The sequence below is a fragment of the Typopeltis vanoorti genome, chromosome 2 (genome assembly GCF_054136105.1).
Source record: "Typopeltis vanoorti isolate ZY-2024b chromosome 2, IOZ_Tvanoo_1.0, whole genome shotgun sequence".
NCBI classification, from domain to species: Eukaryota; Metazoa; Arthropoda; class Arachnida; order Uropygi; family Thelyphonidae; genus Typopeltis; species Typopeltis vanoorti.
In genome coordinates this window covers 115906390-115925453 of record NC_143550.1, presented here as the reverse complement: position 1 = coordinate 115925453, position 19064 = coordinate 115906390, and the positions used below count along the sequence as shown (strand labels likewise).

The following is a 19064-nucleotide window of genomic DNA, read 5'->3' as shown; positions in this document are numbered from 1 at the left end:
CTACATGATGGGGTAAATGTTTGGTGGACCACTAGGAACTGACCACAGGTTGAAGAACAAGGGTCTAGACAATGTTTGAACAGCTTGTAGAATAGAATCCTTTTATAATTTCACTGGCTACCTAAACTATAAAATGCAACTCACAGTGGAAGTTCAAATAAACAGACAGCACTTCCTTTTTTTTTAGATGTAAAAAATCTTATCTTAGCAGTTAGACCATAACAAGCTTTCTTGAGAAGTATATAACAAAAAAGTTCAATATCAGTAGGTATTTGCATGCTACTTAACACCATCATCCAATCTAGAAGCAAGATATCATTAAAATATCAAATAACATGCACAATATCGTGATAACAACAACAGGGAATAGGAAATGTCCTATCTCAGAGAGATACTCCTAAAGCTGTGAATCAGACTATGATAGATGTCATATAACACAGTTCAACAATGAGCCATGTCTGACAGCTTGATGCAGTGTTTACCATCAAGTTAAAGAGTGTTCGATATATATGGCAGTTAATACTTTAGAAATCAGTCTGTTGATAGAAGCATTTTTCAAATTTATAATCTAATCCTGAAGATGTATGCAATAATTCGTAAGAAACAAGTTAGCAATTTTTTTCATATTTTCAATTTGTGGTCGATATTGGATATACCATATATTGAATTGGTTTCAAGAGACTATATGGAATTTTTCTGCAAATGCAGCATGTGGTATGGCGAACAGACAGGACAATCCAGAAAGTTTCTTAAGAAAGAACATATCAAAAATGTGAAAAAAAACCACAGGTGTACACAAATTGGGATTTGCATTTCATATCACTAAATACTTTGTACTCAGGTACTTTTTAACTCACAGGAATGTCGTAGAAAAGCTTCCAAAATGCTATGTTGTCCAATCTAGTGTAACATAAACCAAGATCACATTTTCAAAATAATGATCCTGTTAAACATTTGAGGTTGAGAGACGATAAGTAAACCTTTTTTTGTTGACTGCTTTGTGTGTGTGTTTACTTTCCTGCACCCATAAAAAAAAACACTTACAGGTTAGGTTTGTACCACGAGCATCATTTTAAAATATTCTGTTCCCTGCGGTATATCAGGAAATATACTATCTGCCTTGAAAACAATACTAGTTTTCCCCAAACTATTAAAACTCATATATTATACATTCGCTTATCTTTAATCTTTAAAATAAGACAAGACAAAATGTAAAACAAAAGAAACAATGTTTAATTAAATAACTATACAAAATATAATTATTTACATTAAGAAAACTGTAATAAAATTTCTCTCTCATACTCACAAACTTGGATTTTAAATTCAGGAATTAAAAATTCCAAAAAACAAAGGAAACAAATCCCTTTACCAATCCTCTTTAGGATTAAGTAACTATAGCTTTTCACTAGAGTCATTAAACAATAAAAAAAGGAAACAAATTCCTCTGGTAATCCTCTCTGGTATTTAACAGCTATTATATTTTAATATGTGGTGGGTGGTGATGGAGAGTAGTTTATTCAGGAGTAGAGTCCAAAAGATGGCCTGTGACTAGTGGTGTGCCGCAGGGTTCTGTTCTTGGTCCACTGCTGTTTAATCTGTTCAATAACGATATAGGGAAAGATCTAAGTGGAACAGTTCATTTGTTCGTTGATGATGCAAAGTTGGGTAGAGCGATAGTGAATGTAGAAGATGTCAAAATCTTGCAGGATGACTTGGATAGATTGGAGTTCTGGGCTAAGGAGAATGGATGTCAATTTAATGTGACAAAATGTAAGGTTATGCATTTTGGGGTGAAAAGATTAGCAGCAGTATACCACATTGGTGGAACTGTACTCCAGGAGATTGATGAGGCCAGGAACTTGGGAGTGTTGGTGGATAGGGAGATGAAGTTTAGGGGGAACATTGCAAAAGTAGCTAAATCAGCTCATCAACTCACTTGGTTGTTGAAAAATACCTTGACGAGCAGAGACAAGCAAGTTATTGTACCTCTGTACCGAGCCTTGATAAGACCTCAGCTCGACTACTGTGCCCAGATTTGGTCACCTCGGTTCCTTCTTGATGGGAAGGAGGTGGAGAGGATCCAGAGGCAAGTGACTAAGATGATAGCAGGTCTATGGAATGTACCATATGAGAACAGGTTGAAGATTGTGGGTTGCAGAAACTAGTTGATAGGCAGAAAAGGGGAGATATGATTGAGACATTCAAATTGCTAAAGGGATTCTACAGGATTAATTCAGAGAATATTTTTGAGATCAGGACTGGTGGTGGGAGAACTAGGGGACACCTATGGAAGCTGGGCAAGAGTGTGGTTAGCAGGAATGTTAGAGCTGGGTTCTTTACTTTTAGAGTGATAAATGAGTGGAATAAGCTGCCAGAGTCTGTTGTGGGTGCTATGACAGTGAGCGAGTTCAAGGCAAAGTATGTTAGATACTGTGAGAATGTCGTATAGTTGTGTGGACATGATGTTTAGGGCCTCCCTCGATGAGTCTAAGACTCCCTGGAGTCGCCTGAAATAATAATAATAATAATATAATCTGTTTCAATAAGGAATCTTTTCACTCTAGATCAAAGTTCGGCATTCTTTACAAAAATAAGGAACAAATCCTACATCTGTAGCTCAAGTACAAATTACTCTCAGGAATATTTACCTCCCTCCAGAATGTTAAATGTGAAGGCAAAATACTTAGAGAGTTGCTGTTTTCCCTACGGATCTTCGTTACATGTATTCAGTTCCTATCCTTAACTGAATAATAGTTTTCTTCTTGTCTTCAGTATTCTGTAATACACTATCACAAGGAATACTATTTAGAAGAAACACACAACTTTCTGCTAGAGATAAAATATTCTACTTTCATTTCATTCACTGACAGGAGCAAATGCAGAGTTATAATAAACAAACAGCAGATACCTTTTGCTGAAACTTTCTCTCTCCAAACTTGAGGTACTGTTATTCCTTACAACAAAAACTATATTCGAGACCTTCTTCTAGATTATCTTCTGGGGACCGCTCACCATTTGAATTTCAGATAAATCTACAGGTCTCCGAATAAGTTCCTATAAAACTCTTTCTCCCATCAGTAATGCTCCCTGTAACCAGAGGTTATCCAGCCATATTTCTTTCTCTCTCCTCCTCTTCTCCAATCTCTGTGCACATGCACACACACCAGTTTCAAACTTGCTGGTACTGGCCAAAAGTACAGCACTTGAACTATGTGTATTTTCAAGTCCTTATGTTTGTCTTTGCTGTCATTACATAATGTTGCTGAAGTTGGTAATTACTTCACAACATAAACTAGTTACAATTCATTTTAATAAGAACAATATTTTATAAAATGAATTACAAAACATTAATTGTTTATTCTTTTTGTGGAGACAAAGACTAGCCAATTTAATTATAATGCTAAATAAAATTCTGCAAGAGTATTAAAGGAGCCATTACATTATGGCAAATGGAGGGGGGGGGGGAAATATTGTTTAATTAACCCTATTTCTTTCAACTTATTTTATTAAGATTGCATAATACATAAGTTATCCCACAGTTAACCCTCAAGTTTAAAGGTTGTTTAATGTGTGAAAGTTATTACTCAAGGAATCAGTTTGTTAATACAAGCTTTTTTTGATCGATGTAAAGAATTTTGATTAATGTGCAAGATTGAGCTTCAGGATTAAATTATAAATTTAATCCTGATCTTCATCTTAAAATTTATAATTTAATCTTCACGATTAAATTTATAATTTAATCGTGAAGATGTATGAAATAATACATAAAAAAGTAGTTGATTAAATGATTTTTTCTTAATGCTTACTATTTGTGGTTTATATTGGATATACCATAATGGATAGATAATTCACACCAGAGAAACATCTATTCATCCATGTTTTATTTTTCTAAGAATCAATGTAATTAAATAATATCTCCTAGGGCAGAAGGTTACTACCATTTCTGAATTACAAAATTATATTAAGAGAGGATATTTCAAAGTCAGCAACTGATCTGAGTGATCTGCTAGACATACAATTAAAAAAAAAAAAATCTGTTATTTCACATTAGTAATGATTAAAAGTTAATATCCATTACAGCTGAATAAAAGTATTAGTCCTTTAGTTTAAAATAATGTCAGATTGCAGTTAGCAATTTACAAATTCAAATTTATATTAATTCCATCTAAAGAAGAATCATTTTGAATTTTTTTAATAATTTCTTGGGGCAATTACACACCAAAAATCTAAACGGAAAAGAAAATTGCCTCATCTTAAAACAGGTACCAAAAAAGCAATTCAGGTCATTTTTTGCACGGTATCAATATCAATCACCAAATTCGGCAATTCCATGTGATAACAAATAAGAACTATGCAATATTATTTCTTTCACTGATGCAAAAGCAGGAAAACATACCTCAACATCCAGTTTAACTGGCTTTAGAGGTTTACTAGTAGTGCCATGCCTCTGAAAAGCCAAAAAAGTGAGCATCAGAAATAAAAGTCTCAGAAATGAAAATTAAAACAGGTGGGATGGGGGGGGGGGGGGTAACAATTTAAAAAAAAAAAAAGAATTAGAAGGTTTAATAAAAAAGCATAAGTTTTATATTCTATTAGGAAAAAAGACAGCTTTATTCATATTATTTCAGCATTTTAAACTAAATATATATCATCCAACAAGCAAAACTTTTGTATAAATATTGATATTCAATATCAGTATTTATCTTTGCTTATGTAATAAGATAATAAAAATTGTCAACATTGTAATGCAGTAAGAGATCATTCACAGGAAGAAATAACAAAATTAATTCTATTTTCAAAATATCACATTTTACTGACTGATGATTCAAACAATGTATTCATTCAATTTAAATAACATCCAAGTTTGTATTAAAAAAAAATCCTTCTTTTTCTATATCTATCTATCAGTTTAGGAAGAGATGTTATTACAAGCTGAAAACGTGTCAAAGTGAAGATAAGTGGCATTAACCTGAGATTAAAATTGGAGATGTTAACCTTAGCTTTTTACATTATGCAGATATTATACTTCTAAATAAATCAGGTACAAGTCGGCAAGATTCCCTGACTAAACTGAATACCTATTGTAATAAATTTGGTATGAAAATCAGCAATAATAAGACAAAGACAATGAAAACAGCCAGAAACATTGAAAACATCAACTGTATCCTGAATAGTGAACCTATAGAACAAGTTAAACATTTCAGCTATTTAGGCACAATTTTTAGTGAAGATAGTAAATCAATATGGAAAGACAACAGAATTAGTAAAGCTGGTATGGTAGGAAATCAGCTGAATAAATTTATATGGAATAAGAAAGAAATTAGTCAGAAACACTAAATTAGCTATAAGCAAGACAGTGTTCAAACCAATTTTAACTTATGGATCTGTGAGAGAGGGGGTGGAAATAAAACACTTGATCAAAGGTTAGAGACCTCTGATATGCAAGTTCTGAGAAAGATTACTAGGGTAAAAGGATGGCATCAATGGCAGTATTATATTAAAAATGAGGATATTAGGAAAGAACTTGCCATGGTTAGCATTGAGGAATGCATTAGTAGAGCTGATCTTAGGTAAGGTCACTTAAACAGAATGGAAGAGGAAGGATTAGCAAAACAAGTGTTCTGTTTAAGTGACCTTACTAGGCTTTCTGATACTAAAGTTGTCAGGAAAAAGACCCAGAGGAAGACCGAGATATAGGTGGACTGATACAGTAAAAAAGTGCCTAAAAAGACAGAAATATAAGATCTGAAAATGTTGGAGTCTTGACAGGTAACAGATTACTTTGGAGGAAAATTGTTGATCGGAAGTTAGTAATTTAGAAGAAAGAAGTAAATTAGAAGAAAGGCCTGAAAGAGTTTATCTAGTTGGGAACTTGAATCAAACCTTAAGAAAGAATGCCATTTCCATGAGACTACACAGTCAGCTTAATTTTATTTTATACCAAATAAAATTTAGAGCTTGCTGGATGTACAAAGACAGAAGTAATGCACATTGCGAGATAAGATTATTTTGTTCATGTCATTGCCAATACTGTTTTTTTAAGTTTGAGCTATTCAAATTGATGATTTTTTGTATGTATGTGTGGTATTTTGTTAGGATTTTATTGTCTCAATATCATATCCAACTCTACTGATTGCATTTAACATGGTGGTAGCAAGTTTTAGCAATTTGCTACCACCAACTGGCGGTAGCAAGTTTTTTCACCTAGTACCCCCCCCCCCCCCCCCACGATTTAAAGACCACATTATTCATAGCATAGCTAATGATTTTGTTGCCTGTTATGCATGCGGTATATATGCATCTTATTGTTTTTAAAATGTGACAGGTGCAGCATGGGAGGTACTGAGAGACATAAGTATCTTGATCTCAGGATTTAGCAACAGCAGAAATATTGTTTTGGAAATGGGTGAAATTCAGTTTGTGGATACCAGTAGTGCGTTGGGAGGGAAATAATAGAGATGTACACATGGATTTAACTTTGGGCAGTGTAGCAGATGGAGATGGTTTGTCTGATGGTCATGATCGTGTGTGTGAATGCAAATTGCCTATACTTGGATAAAGGATGAAACCAAGAATATAATTTCTTGGCATCTTTAATTTATAGTATAACCAAGTGAAAAAAACTTGCAATATCCATCTCTAATCCAGAGTATTTTAGTAATAAGAAGTGACACCTTTTGACTACTTGTATACATGAAATATATGACATCTGCATTACTTCAACCTTGGTATCTCTTCTGGGTCTGGCTCCCACTGATGAGACCTCAATAACATTCAAAACTGGCCTGGTGGTGGACCTTCCCATAATGTATATAATAGCATAATATGTATCCATAAGTTCTTTCTTTTAAGGTTACACAGTAATCAGCATTCATATTTATAAATTTAGGGACACAAAAACATACATGTGGAAAAGATTATTTTATTAATTATTAATAAAATACTATTTGACGTTTCGACCCCCGTATCAAGATCATCATCATCAGTGTTGAAAAGATTATTTTATTAATTATTAATAAAATACTATTTGACGTTTCGACCCCTGTATCAAGATCACCATCAGAAGGATACATGCGTATAAGGAACAAGCTACATGCTATAGCCCTGTATACCGTTGAACTAAATCTACGTAGTTAATTAATCCTATTTCCTAGCCTGACCTCTAGTGATAAAAAAAAAAAAATATATATATATATATATATATATATATATACAGTCATACCCTGAAGTTACACGGTAGGTGGGACCAAAGTCGAATTTGCATGACTCGGGTATAATTTTGCATACAAAATATTAGTTAATTGGGACCAAAGGTTTACAAAAACACCTATATTTTTTAAGAAATATAATCATAATTGTAGTTTTTCGTACATAAAAAAAAGAAGTTATTTCGATGTCAATGGTTTCAAAAAATCTAACAGATTCGTCTGACGGTATAATGTCTTTTTCTTGTCATGCAAAATTTCTTCATAGCAAGCTAATGATTTTTTTTATTCCTTATCTTGTGGCTACAATTCGTTCCTCGTTAGAATCTATGTCCTCCAAAATCTGTAAACCTTTCTTTTATGATTGTTCTTACTGTGGATTCCTGTAGATCAAACTTCTTTGATAGCTCACAAATTTTCATTCTGCCTTCAAAATCCTTAATAATGCTGAGTTTTGTTTCCAAAGTCAATGTTTTTCTTTTCTTGCTAGCTGTAGAAGAATCGGACTTGCTTCCTTTGGATGACATTATTATTTTTTATGTAATAAAATTTTTATCAAGAACATAACATTAAACAATCGCAAGGTTTTTGTAAACTATAAAAAGCGTGTATGAATGAAGACCACGCGAAACACGTCAGTGCTTGGTCACAGCATGTGCGACACTGGCGAATGCGGCCGGTGCCGGAAAGATACGACTAGTGGTGAGGTGTGAAGCGGGGAACAGGAATACATACATATATGAAACCGTGTAACTCCGGATTCATATATGTCGGGGTATGACTGTATGTATATATATATATATATATATATATATATATATATATAAAATAAAATATATATCCATATATATATAAAAAAAAAAAAACTACAATAAACTGTTAAAGTCCTCATGTATTAATATTCATCTGGATTTGTACAGTTCTGATTGTCATAATATGATTTCCTTCAGTTGCTGTTGAATGTTACAAAACACTTCACCAGGTTGCCTTCTTGTAGTGGGATTTTTCTTTTTCTTCAGCTTGTTTAGGTTGTTAAACAGGTTGTAGATGGGTCCTCCACATTCTAGGAATGGTTAGGCCATCATTTTTGTTGAGATTTGGGTTATGTTTGAGCATTTCACATGACTCTTTAAATTTCCTCTCAAACCAGGTTTTGGTGCGGTGTAGGGAATTGGTATTTTTCCAATCAGTTCTGTGGTATGTTTGGAGTGCGTGGTCAGAAAGCCCGGTTTTTCCAAAATGGCGGTATTTAATGTGTCGTTTGTGTTTGTCTTATCTAATTGGGATAGTTTGCCTTGTTTCCCCCCTATGTATGGTATGTTACATGTGCATTGTATTTTGTATACCCCTGGGTGGGCTAGGTGTGGAAGAGGATCTTTAGAAGAACTGAGTAGGTGTCTTAATTTATTCGGGGGTTTAAAGGTGGTTTTAATGTTGTATTTGCGTAGTGTTCTGTCTATTTTTTCAGAAATGCCTCTAACATAAGGAATGGCAATAGCATTCCTGAAATCTTTTTTGTTCTTACTGGTATCTTTGTGGAGGATCTTGTGAATAGTTTTTTTACTGTATCCATTTTTTAAAAATGTTTGGTTGATGATCTTGTATTCCTGGTTTAGAGCTTGTTCATTAGAACAAATAGTTTGTGCTCTGTGTTTTGTTGGGTGGTAGTAAGAATTTTTGTGTACGTATTGGCCTGTGTGTGTAGGTTTGCGGTAGATTGAGAAGGAGAGACAGCCAGAGGGAAGACGTGATAAGTGTGTCTAGGAACGAAAGAGAATTGTTTTTTTCCATTTCAATGGTGAATTGGATACGTTTGCTGTTTGTTTAGGTGGCTAAGGAATGTATTTAGTGCTTCGCGACAGTGGGGCCAAATTGCAAAATTCTTACCACCACCCAACACAAAAACTAGGTGTCATAAGCACCCTTAATTTTATACAAGTAGCCCAGTTATGAAGATACTTCATGAGCAAACTTTGTTTGTCTACACTTGGATAAAGGATGAAGCCAAGAATATAATTTCTTGGCATCTTTAATTTATTGCTCCTATAAAGTTCCATTCATCCCTCGAATTTGTCCCACATGTTCACAAACTGCACTCCTTTCTCTTCACACCTTTCCGTTAACATTTCATTCAAGATCTTTGCTGTCTGCTGCAACTCATCATTTTCATAAATGGGCAACATACAAACTACCCTTCCTACCACACTGTTGTCTTGCACTCTCCTCAATAATCTCCTGATATCTAATCTCGCATTCTTCCTATTCCCAGCAATGAACTATTTTGGTAAAATCCACATCACTCAACACAGTCTATTTCTGTGCCATGAGTCTGGATGACCTTGTTCTTACTGCCATTTTTTTTCTTGCCTCTTTTTTTGATTAACTGCAAAATGTAAACATGCCATGCTCAATCACAACCAAACCAGACTAAAATAACACTCAAATTACACAAAAGTTATAATATAAATTTTTATATTTTTTTGCAGGTCGTATCGCAGGAGACTGAACCATTCGCCCTCTAATGATGAATCTCTTGATGCATTAATCCATGATCAGATTCTTGTCTCTATTCTCCCGAACTTGTTTTGATCCCGTTATTCCCACTGGAATGAAAGTCTTCATTTTCCCAATCCATTCACAACATTCCTTTCAACATGTCAGCCTTGGTTTTCCCAAGGATGTGTTCTTTTTCAAACCCCTTGCATACTGAAAGGGAATTGAAAAATAAGTAAATTTCCTTCTCAGCCTAAAACTGTTTTTCAAACTGTGGGGCATGGTCCACCAAGGTGGGGGGGGGGGGGGAGAAGAAGCATTGATCAATATTATTGATTAAAATAACAAAATTAAGCATATGACTGTTTCTTTGATAAGCAATATTACTAGGTTTTGTTAATTGTTATTTTTATGAATTATTTTTGTCATTAATATACTAAGTTAGAAGTTTAAAAGTTATAATTTTTTAAATAAATATCTATGTGGTACTTTACTTTTAGTTTGGCTTGAAGTATAATTGTGTATACTATCAAAAAACTAAGAATATCTTAGTTTTATTAGAATAAAATACAAGCTAAGAAAACTATAGGTTAGCATTGTTTTATGAAAGTGTAAGAGGCAAGGGATTTTTTTAACAAAAAAAAAAGGGAGGGGGCATCTCTTTCCAAAGTTTGAATGCCACTAGCCTAAAATGACGCTCACAACAACCACTGACAACAAAATCAGATAAATCTGACTGAAGGAACTAAATGCAGAAAACTCCCCACTTACACAAATGGCAGTGATGCCTTCTAAGTCCCCTGCAAAGACACTTTGGCACAATTTCTCCATCTGATCTTTCTCCACTTCTCTTGTCTGGATGCAATATCTAAAGACAAAGCATCAGTCTCTTCTACAACTCCACAAGAGGTAATCTAGTCAAAACATATCCAACCAGACAATGCTACCACATTAAAAGTTGTATTCTAAAACTAACGTCTGCCCAATATCCTTATCTACACTCTTTTATATTGAGTTAAGCATCTACAATATAGCAAACATATATAGATTTCCCAAAAGAGATAAAAACCTGTCATCAAACAACTGACCTAATTCCCTGCCCTTAGTTCTTCTTCTTTCTCTCTCTCTCTCTGAAATAATAAAAAGGTTATTAATTTCCTCATTACTGAAGAACTACCAATACAGATTCTGCCACAGATCAATAGCAGATCCTCCTTCTCCCCCCCCCCCCCCCCTCACCTACATAATTCACTTCTGGGTATGAGGTTTCAAAGATATAAGAAAACTCTAGTGGTATATTTGACATTTCTAAAGCATGCAGAATTACTCAGAAAATTGCCATTTTCTGAGCCCTCTCAATGTGCATAATAGTGGAAAGCTTTCTCTCTTCAGATTTGCCAACTACTGAAGGAATATCTCAGGACTATGTTGTATCGCGTACTCTCTTTTCTCTACAGTTAAACGGTGTTCCTTCACTGAAACACAAAACCTATTGATAGTTTTACCAATGACAGTATGCTCAATTCCTCCTACTCATTTGAATTGCTCAACATCACGCTTCAGGATCTTATAATTGGCGATTTAAACACTGATATCCATGCTATTCCTCAATGGGAGTGATATCAACCAAGTCACCTTCAATGTTATTAAAATACAATCCTGTTTCCTTCTCCCCCCCCCCTTCCTACTCATAAATGAAGACCTCAGCCAAATTTTATGTTTCTTTGATAATATCCAGTTTGGAAGATAAGACGAGATCTCTCTTTTCTTTTAGATTTAATCTAGCCTTTCCTGGCAAACAGCTGTAGTTCCTTAAATATTAAAAAAAAAAACTCTTTCTGCTCATGATGTTACTTTTCACCTTCTACCAACAACTCAGGTTCAAATCCCAAATTTGCTCAACTTTGGAATGCTGTTTTCATATTTGGGGTGATGCACCAGAAACTTTCTTAAAACTTCTTCATGCTATCCAAAAGAGTACACTTTTCAGCTAATCGAAGACTGGACTCACTCCAATCATTATCTCACACATGATTTGTTTCTGATATATGGCTTTCCTACTAGTACACTTCCATGGGCACCTTTTCACAGAATGGGTATTTATAATTCTTCCCATCCATTTCTGCTAAGCCTGCAATAGCATAAGCAGTTATCCAACATTCATTTATATTTCAAATGCTAATCCAAAGAACCTGTTTCTTCTTTGGTATGGTCTTCTGGTCTTCTTCATGAAGTATTCCCCAATAACAAAAACCTTCAGCTGTCAAAAAGATTCTTTTCATCTCATCTCCTGTTCACACACACAGCAATTATTTGCTATAAGTTCTGAAACTTATCATGTGTGCAGAACACATACACATATAAAAAACATCAAATACTAATACTTACACCAGGTCGAGGCAATGACATATAAACTGGCTTTTCCCTAATTCTTCCACGACACAACTCACCAGTTTCATGAGTAAGTGAAATAACATCTCTAATAAGAGACTGCCATACATCTAGGAAGACTTCAAGATTTTCCTTAGCTATTTCACACGTGGGATGTAAAGAGACAGTATGACAAGCATTAACCACCTATAAAGCACAAATAGAAATAATAAAATATTCTGGTAGAAAAGTACTTATAAAAGTAATATAGAATGCAATAATAATGATAGGATAATATTACTCTCTTATATTAGCATACAATAGGATCAATACACCCTCTGTCTTTTTTGCACGATGAAAAAAAACAAGTAAGGAAACTGTCAATTTATCTGATTGAAGATAATCAAACACTCAGGTGTTTCACAGCTAGCTATGAATGAATCCATGCTGGTTATACCATTAAAAGTATATTATCAAGATCTAATACACCAAAAGGGTATCTACTAACAGCAATAACTTAACAGTAATTTCATCAGGAATACAGATATTGATTTATCCCCCCCCCTTCCTCCACTTTTTTTTTCTTCCCCTCCTCTACAGTCATCTATCTGGTCTTCTGCATTTTGGTTTATAATTAAATATCTATTTAGATTAACAAAAATTTGCCATTTAGTTTGTGTCATAATCATTTGCAATTTAATATATATATTTAAACTCTCATAATTTCATTTTTCAAGTTTTTATTCTTTGTCTTGTATACTTGTTACTTCCATACAGTAGTTTCTTTTTATGTTAATATCTACATTCCTTTTTGTTTTTCATCCTGCAAAACAGAACAAACTGGCCTGAATATGCAAATTCACAGACAATCAATTTACAGACTTCGCAGATAGGATTAACAAGCAAATAAGATTAATAGTATTATTCAGGTTTGTATGAATCCAGCTTTTGTGACAGGCTCATGAGACTAATGTTGAAGACAATGAGATGAAATGACATGTTATTTTATGCATCAAAGAAAATTTAAACTATTTATCTATTCTCTTATTAATGACTATTTTATAATGAGTACATTAGAAAGTGTATAAACATCCACACTCATATATTTCTTTCAGATAAAAAAAATACATATCTATACTAATTTATTACCTGTGGTCCATAAACTTTCAAGCAAGCTTCACTGTTCTTTGAAGAAACTTGTAAAGATTCTGTGTTTGCCACATGATGTAATAACTTACATACCTATATGAAGTAATAATGAACAAAAATATATAGGTAAATAAAAAGTTATTCAACACAAAAACAATATTTTACTTAACAGCACAAAATTATAAAATCATCATTTAATGCTAAATTCATTAATCTTCTAAATAGTTCTGAACTGAAAGCGTAGGCAAGTTGCAAAGAAATAATCTTATTTACAGTGGTCCTAAATTTCTTACAATAAATATGAATAATGGCCAACATCTAATCTTAACTTATTCTAACAGTATTACAACACCAAATGAACAAAATTATAAAACAATGTTTATAAACTGGCTTATATTTCACTGGATTTCAAACCAGATCTTCAGCGTAAAAATAACACATTACAGTTTACATGCAACAAAGAATATGTGAAATAATTAAAATTGTAATGGACAAAAGATCTAAAGTTCTAATTTGGCACCCACAATAATGTATTATAGTACAGTTGTGTAGGAATGGATCTTAAGATAACAGCCTTCCAATTTTTTTGGAAAATTAATGCAACCGTACTTGTCATAGCCATTGCTCATTCCTAACAATCCTTCCAATTAGTAACAACTTCTATATAGTGTTAAATCTGGAATGAAAGGTTTAATTTATTATTAAGCATTTCATTCAGGATTTAACTAAGATGTCAAAATTCCCCAAAAGAAATGCTTGTACATAGGTGTAAGTGATTTTGTAAATAATGTAATAATACTTTCTTAATGAAATTTTGTATGTGTTATATTTTAACTGTCCTGTAAATAACAGACAAGAATCATAAAAGTCTCTGTAAAGATTACATTGGAACAAGAAAGTTAGAGCAACATTCACATTAGCTTAATTTGCTTAGAGACATAACCCCAGGCAGCCGTGATGCAAAGTCCGAGGTGCACGTGCAAGGAACCCATGTGGGAGACATATCGGAGAGAAGATAGCACGGAGTGCAAAAGGCTTAGGTACCATCAGCAATCAATGATGTAGTAGAAAGAGCAGTCGCGAGTGATATAAAAGATTTTGCGGCACGAGCTCGGAACTCTTTTTTCTTGGTTCGTGCCTCTCTCCCCTTGGTTTTGGGTTCCGGTAGAAGTTGTTCGTGTGGACGGGAAGAACGATGGTCAATGACAGCCATGCAGTCAGGTAGAGGTCCGGTCTAGGCATAGCAGCGGTACAGCTAAACAGCCAGTGAAGACCGCAGCTTTATGCAGAACCGCGTACACCCATCCATCAGAGTAGTATCGCAATCATCGGCACAGGAGTGATTCGTTAACGTAATCACTAGTTTAAAATCGCAGGACAACAGGTAGCAGATCGAGGAAACTAGCCGAGAGGAGTCAGCAAAGATTGATCGAGAGGAATTTCCTGCTTAGTCCACTTGGTCGGTAACGTAAAACCTTTTATTTGTCCATTGAACTGTGAACAGAGCTAGGAAGAGTTAATGTGCTAATGTAATAAGTGATAGGACTTGCTAATATATGATAGGACTCTAGTACTTTAACCTGTGGTAAATTGTTGTAATTCTAGAAGTATATTGTAACAGATATTGTCCTTGAATCATTTCTGGTATGTTATAATCTAATCTTTGGATATTGAGTAGTTATTCACTTGCATAGCTATGATAAGTGAATGATAATAGGACAATAAAGAGCCAAAAGGCTTCTTTTTTTTTTTTTCGGCAACGTAAATTATTTAATTAAGGGGATAAAAATAATCAGGGATTTTTTATCCCCTTAATTAAGAGAATAGGACAGATTGATTTGCTGATGTCTTTTAGTGTAATGCTTTAACTGTAATTAGATCTTGTCTGATAGATTGGTGTTACCTGCAGGAACAAAATTTTTATGTTTAGAATAACTTTGATTGCAATGTACTATACCTTAGAATGAATAAACATTCTTGTTTTCTTTACCTAAGTAAATTGCCTGATTTCTCAAACCAATGCACCGTTTGCTTAAATTAGAACCTGTATAAAAAAACTCAAGCGCGGAGGGAACTGGTTACGACTGCTAATTGAAGAAAGTAATTTAAGGGCTTGTTGATTACTAGATGCCAAGATCGTGTGACAGTCTGCGTGTTAACTCTCTGACAAAGAGATTTCTCTCGTATAGGAATTAAGATGGTGCAGCTTCAAAAAATAATTTTTTCTTGATTCTGAAAAAGGAGTTAACTCCAGAATTGCAACCAAGGAAAATTGGCCCTGGCCAAAGGCATTCTCTTTGTTTGTAGGATTTGCACACGCGATCGAGTGGAATGATAGCCCACTGAAGGAATAGGTTTTAACTAAGATACAATACTAAGAAAAGGGATGAGAGATAATATCATAACAAGTGTATAACAAGATAGTAATTAAGATAATAAAACATAAAATAAATAAATATACACTTAAGAGAAAGAAAAGATATAACAATAGCGTAGCAGGCAGGATGTTGATTTACTAAGTTGAACGATAAGGAATTTAAGTTTTGTAAATCAAGTGAACAGGTTTGGTTTGAGATCAGGCGGTTGTGGGGCAAGAATTTAGATTAGCAGTATTTGTGTGATATTGGAAAATATTTGTAAGCCTATATACAAGTATGAGTCAGCCATCAAGCTCACAGATGGATGAATGCGAGTTTTTTTTCAGGAGCATCAATCCTGAACAAGTTTTTCCGCAGTTCTCTGGGGAGGAAAATTACGATGTTTTAGCTTTCTTTAGCTACGTCGAGGAGTTGAGGAAAGCAGGCAGGTGGACAGATTTCCAACTCCTCATCCTTCTGCGCAGCAAACTAGTGGGGAAAAGCTAAGAACTTCCTCTACTCTTCTCCCATCCTGAAAGAGACCTTGGAACTACGTTAAATTTAAAGAAGTCCTCATTTCTCAATTTTCGAGATTAAGAAGCCTTGAACCAAACTTGTGGAAATTGCAGAGGATCATACAAAAGGACCAAGAGAGCATAACCGACTTTTACAAAAGGTTGTCGATCCTTGCTAACACCCTGAATGTATCAAATGTAGATAAACCCCCCCTGGATTGGGCACTCTTTCACCAATTCAGACTGGGAGTAAAGCAAGAACTCAGGGAGACAGCCTACAAAAAGAAAGTAACAAATATCGATGAGTGTCTCAATGCCATGAAAGAGAAGGAGTAAACGCTTGGAGACATTAGTCCTACATCTGCTGCTGGCTATGTAAATGTTATCAAGAGGGAGAATGATTCGATTAGCAACCCTAAACCAGAGAAGGAGTTTCACGAGAGAAAGGAGAAAAATAAGAACCTTGATAAGTGTGAAGGAGATGGAGGAGGATCAGTCAACACCATTGAGTAATAGATGGTGTATCTGATACGAAGGAGGTCCAGTTGATGATTAAGAGAGAGAGAGAGCATCTACAACAGCCAGTCATCGACCGCCTCGCCTTGATGCTGTTTTGAACCAACTAGCGGCGGTGTCCATGAAAACCTCTGAGCTCCCCGTTCCTCAAGCCGATCGGACTGTTGAAATAGTTCGATTAGAGGTTGAAAGACTGCGGCAACCCTTACTAGACCGGTTGGACACTGTAATGAAGTAACAAGTCAGGATGCTTCAAGCTCTCCTTTGCGACCAGAGAAGGACAGTGAAAGAGATGAGAGAAGAGAGCCTGCTAGATGCTTCAGTTGCAGCAAAATTGGGCATTTTACTCGCAATTGTTTTAACAGCAAAAGAAGATCCAGGAGAGGCAATGATGAGAAATCGAGGTTCCCACATGTATGCCAACAGGGATTGGGAGGGAAGTCGAAGAAACCAAAACCAATTCTCGGAGTTGACAGTTAAGGGAATAGTCTGTGGAAAACACTAACGCTCCACTGGATACAGGTTCCGAGGCCTCTATTATTACAGAGGATTACTTTATGAGAATAAAGCCTTATGTGAGGAATTAAGTTTCTTATTTTAGAAGGCCTGTAAAATTGTCTGGAGTGTCAGCCTCCACAATCCATGTGACCAAGTCAGTGCTTTTGAAGGTATACTTATCCGAGTTTAAGATGTGTGTTCGGCATGAATTTTTAATCCTGCCCAGAATTTCTCTCCTACACATTAAACTAATATTTGGAAATGACTTTCTAGTTAAAAAAAACAATTTTGCATTTGACTATTCTCAAGGTGAAGTATACCTTCTAGGAAGAAGAAGGACTAACAAGGAAAATACAGGGTCACTGCCTTCGATCAGATATGAGTTATGTCGAAATAGGAACACAATGCGAGGATGATGTGGATCAGATGGGAGGAATTGGAGAGAATGTGAACTATGATCAATTTGGTTTGGGAGAGGCTTCCACCTCAAAAGTGAGAGAACGTTCTGAAGCTTGTTGCGCATCAAACATCAATCCTCTCATTGGGCCAGGAAATGCAGACGAGGATGTAGGAGAAATTCATCAAAGGGCAATCAGGATCAATCTTGTCAGTATCATTAATTGTCCTAGGACGGGCTCCAGAATTTCCAAATTTGGTAGAAACACTCACAAGGCTAAGAACCACTGGCAGAACAATGAGGAGATGAAACAAGCAACAATCAGGTAGAGAAAACATGATAATTAAGAAGGAGGAGAGAACACAATCTCTGATGAACAAGTCCCCAATTACAATGGACAAAGCTTTCACTCACATAAAATCATAGAAGCGAGCAACATGTCAATAGCAAGAGCAGAGAAGGATATAACTTGAGACGTAGAGAAAATAGGAAAATCCTCTTCAGAGATAGTGTGTAAATGACATAATGAAAAATTTTCCAATGAGAAAAAATTTTTTGGAAGGGAAAACCTTTGTTAAATCTGGAATGAAAGGTTTAATTTATTATTAAGCATTTCATTCGGGATTTAACTAAGATGCCAAAATTCCCCAAAGAAATGCTTGTACATAGGTGTAAGTGATTTTGTAAATAATGTAATAATATTTTAAATTAAGGGGATATAAAATCCACATTGTTTCAAAACCGAATAAGAAACTCAAAGATTGGAATCAGAGAGTTTCATGCCGAATATAGTAAACTATAAAGTATCGGCGAACACTAGTGTGAGCTAATGCAAGTGACCCTAGTACGTAGTACAATACCGGACAACTCGTTGCAAAGGTGGGGAAAGTTCAGATCGTTATTCTTAGGTATTTTCCATAATGTAAAAACACATTTCCTAGGAAATGTATGCTGTTATTACATTATGGAGGGAGGTCACTACCCAGACCGGTTTCAGCCTTTTTTGAGGCTTCATCAGTGAGTAGCTGGACCATAATACCAAAGTGTATAGCGAAAAGAACTTATATACTCTGTTATACAAGTTTCCAAAGAGGTGCAACCATTAAGTTACTTAAATATAAAGAGCTGATAAGCTTCATTTCGGCGATATAAACAATATTTTAAATTAAGGGGATATAAAATCCACATTGTTTCAAAACCGAATAAGAAACTCAAAGATTGGAATCAGAGAGTTTCATGCCGAATATAGTAAACTATAAAGTATCGGCAAACACTAGCGTGAGCTAATGCAAGTGACCCTAGTATGTAGTACAATACCGGACAACTCATTGCAAAGGTGAGGAAAGTTCAGATCGCTATTCTTAGGTATTTTCCATAATGTAAAAACACATTTCCTAGGAAATGTATGCTGTTATTACATTATGGAGGGAGGTCACTACCCAGACCGGTTTCAGCCTTTTTTGAGGCTTCATCAGTGAGTTGCTTTATATTTAAGTAACTTAATGGTTGCACCTCTTTGGAAACTTGTATAGCAGAGTATATAAGTTCTTTCCGCTATACACTT

At 34.9% G+C, this 19064-nt stretch overlaps 1 protein-coding gene across 2 annotated transcripts in view; it reads right to left on the bottom strand.

Moving 5' to 3' along the window:
- Nucleotides 1-19064, bottom strand: part of LOC150109360 (alpha-catulin-like) — a 439125-nt gene that overhangs the window by 56966 nt on the left and 363095 nt on the right. Inside the window, exons 10-12 of one of the 2 annotated variants that reach the window (XM_090407671.1) lie at nucleotides 13218-13310; nucleotides 12087-12275; nucleotides 4397-4447 (exon numbers count right to left, since the gene is read on the bottom strand). In XM_090407671.1, coding sequence (XP_090263797.1) covers nucleotides 4397-4447; nucleotides 12087-12275; nucleotides 13218-13310 — 333 coding nt within the window. The remainder of the gene's footprint in view (nucleotides 1-4396; nucleotides 4448-12086; nucleotides 12276-13217; nucleotides 13311-19064) is intronic. The other variant, XM_090407679.1, reaches the window with a different exon arrangement.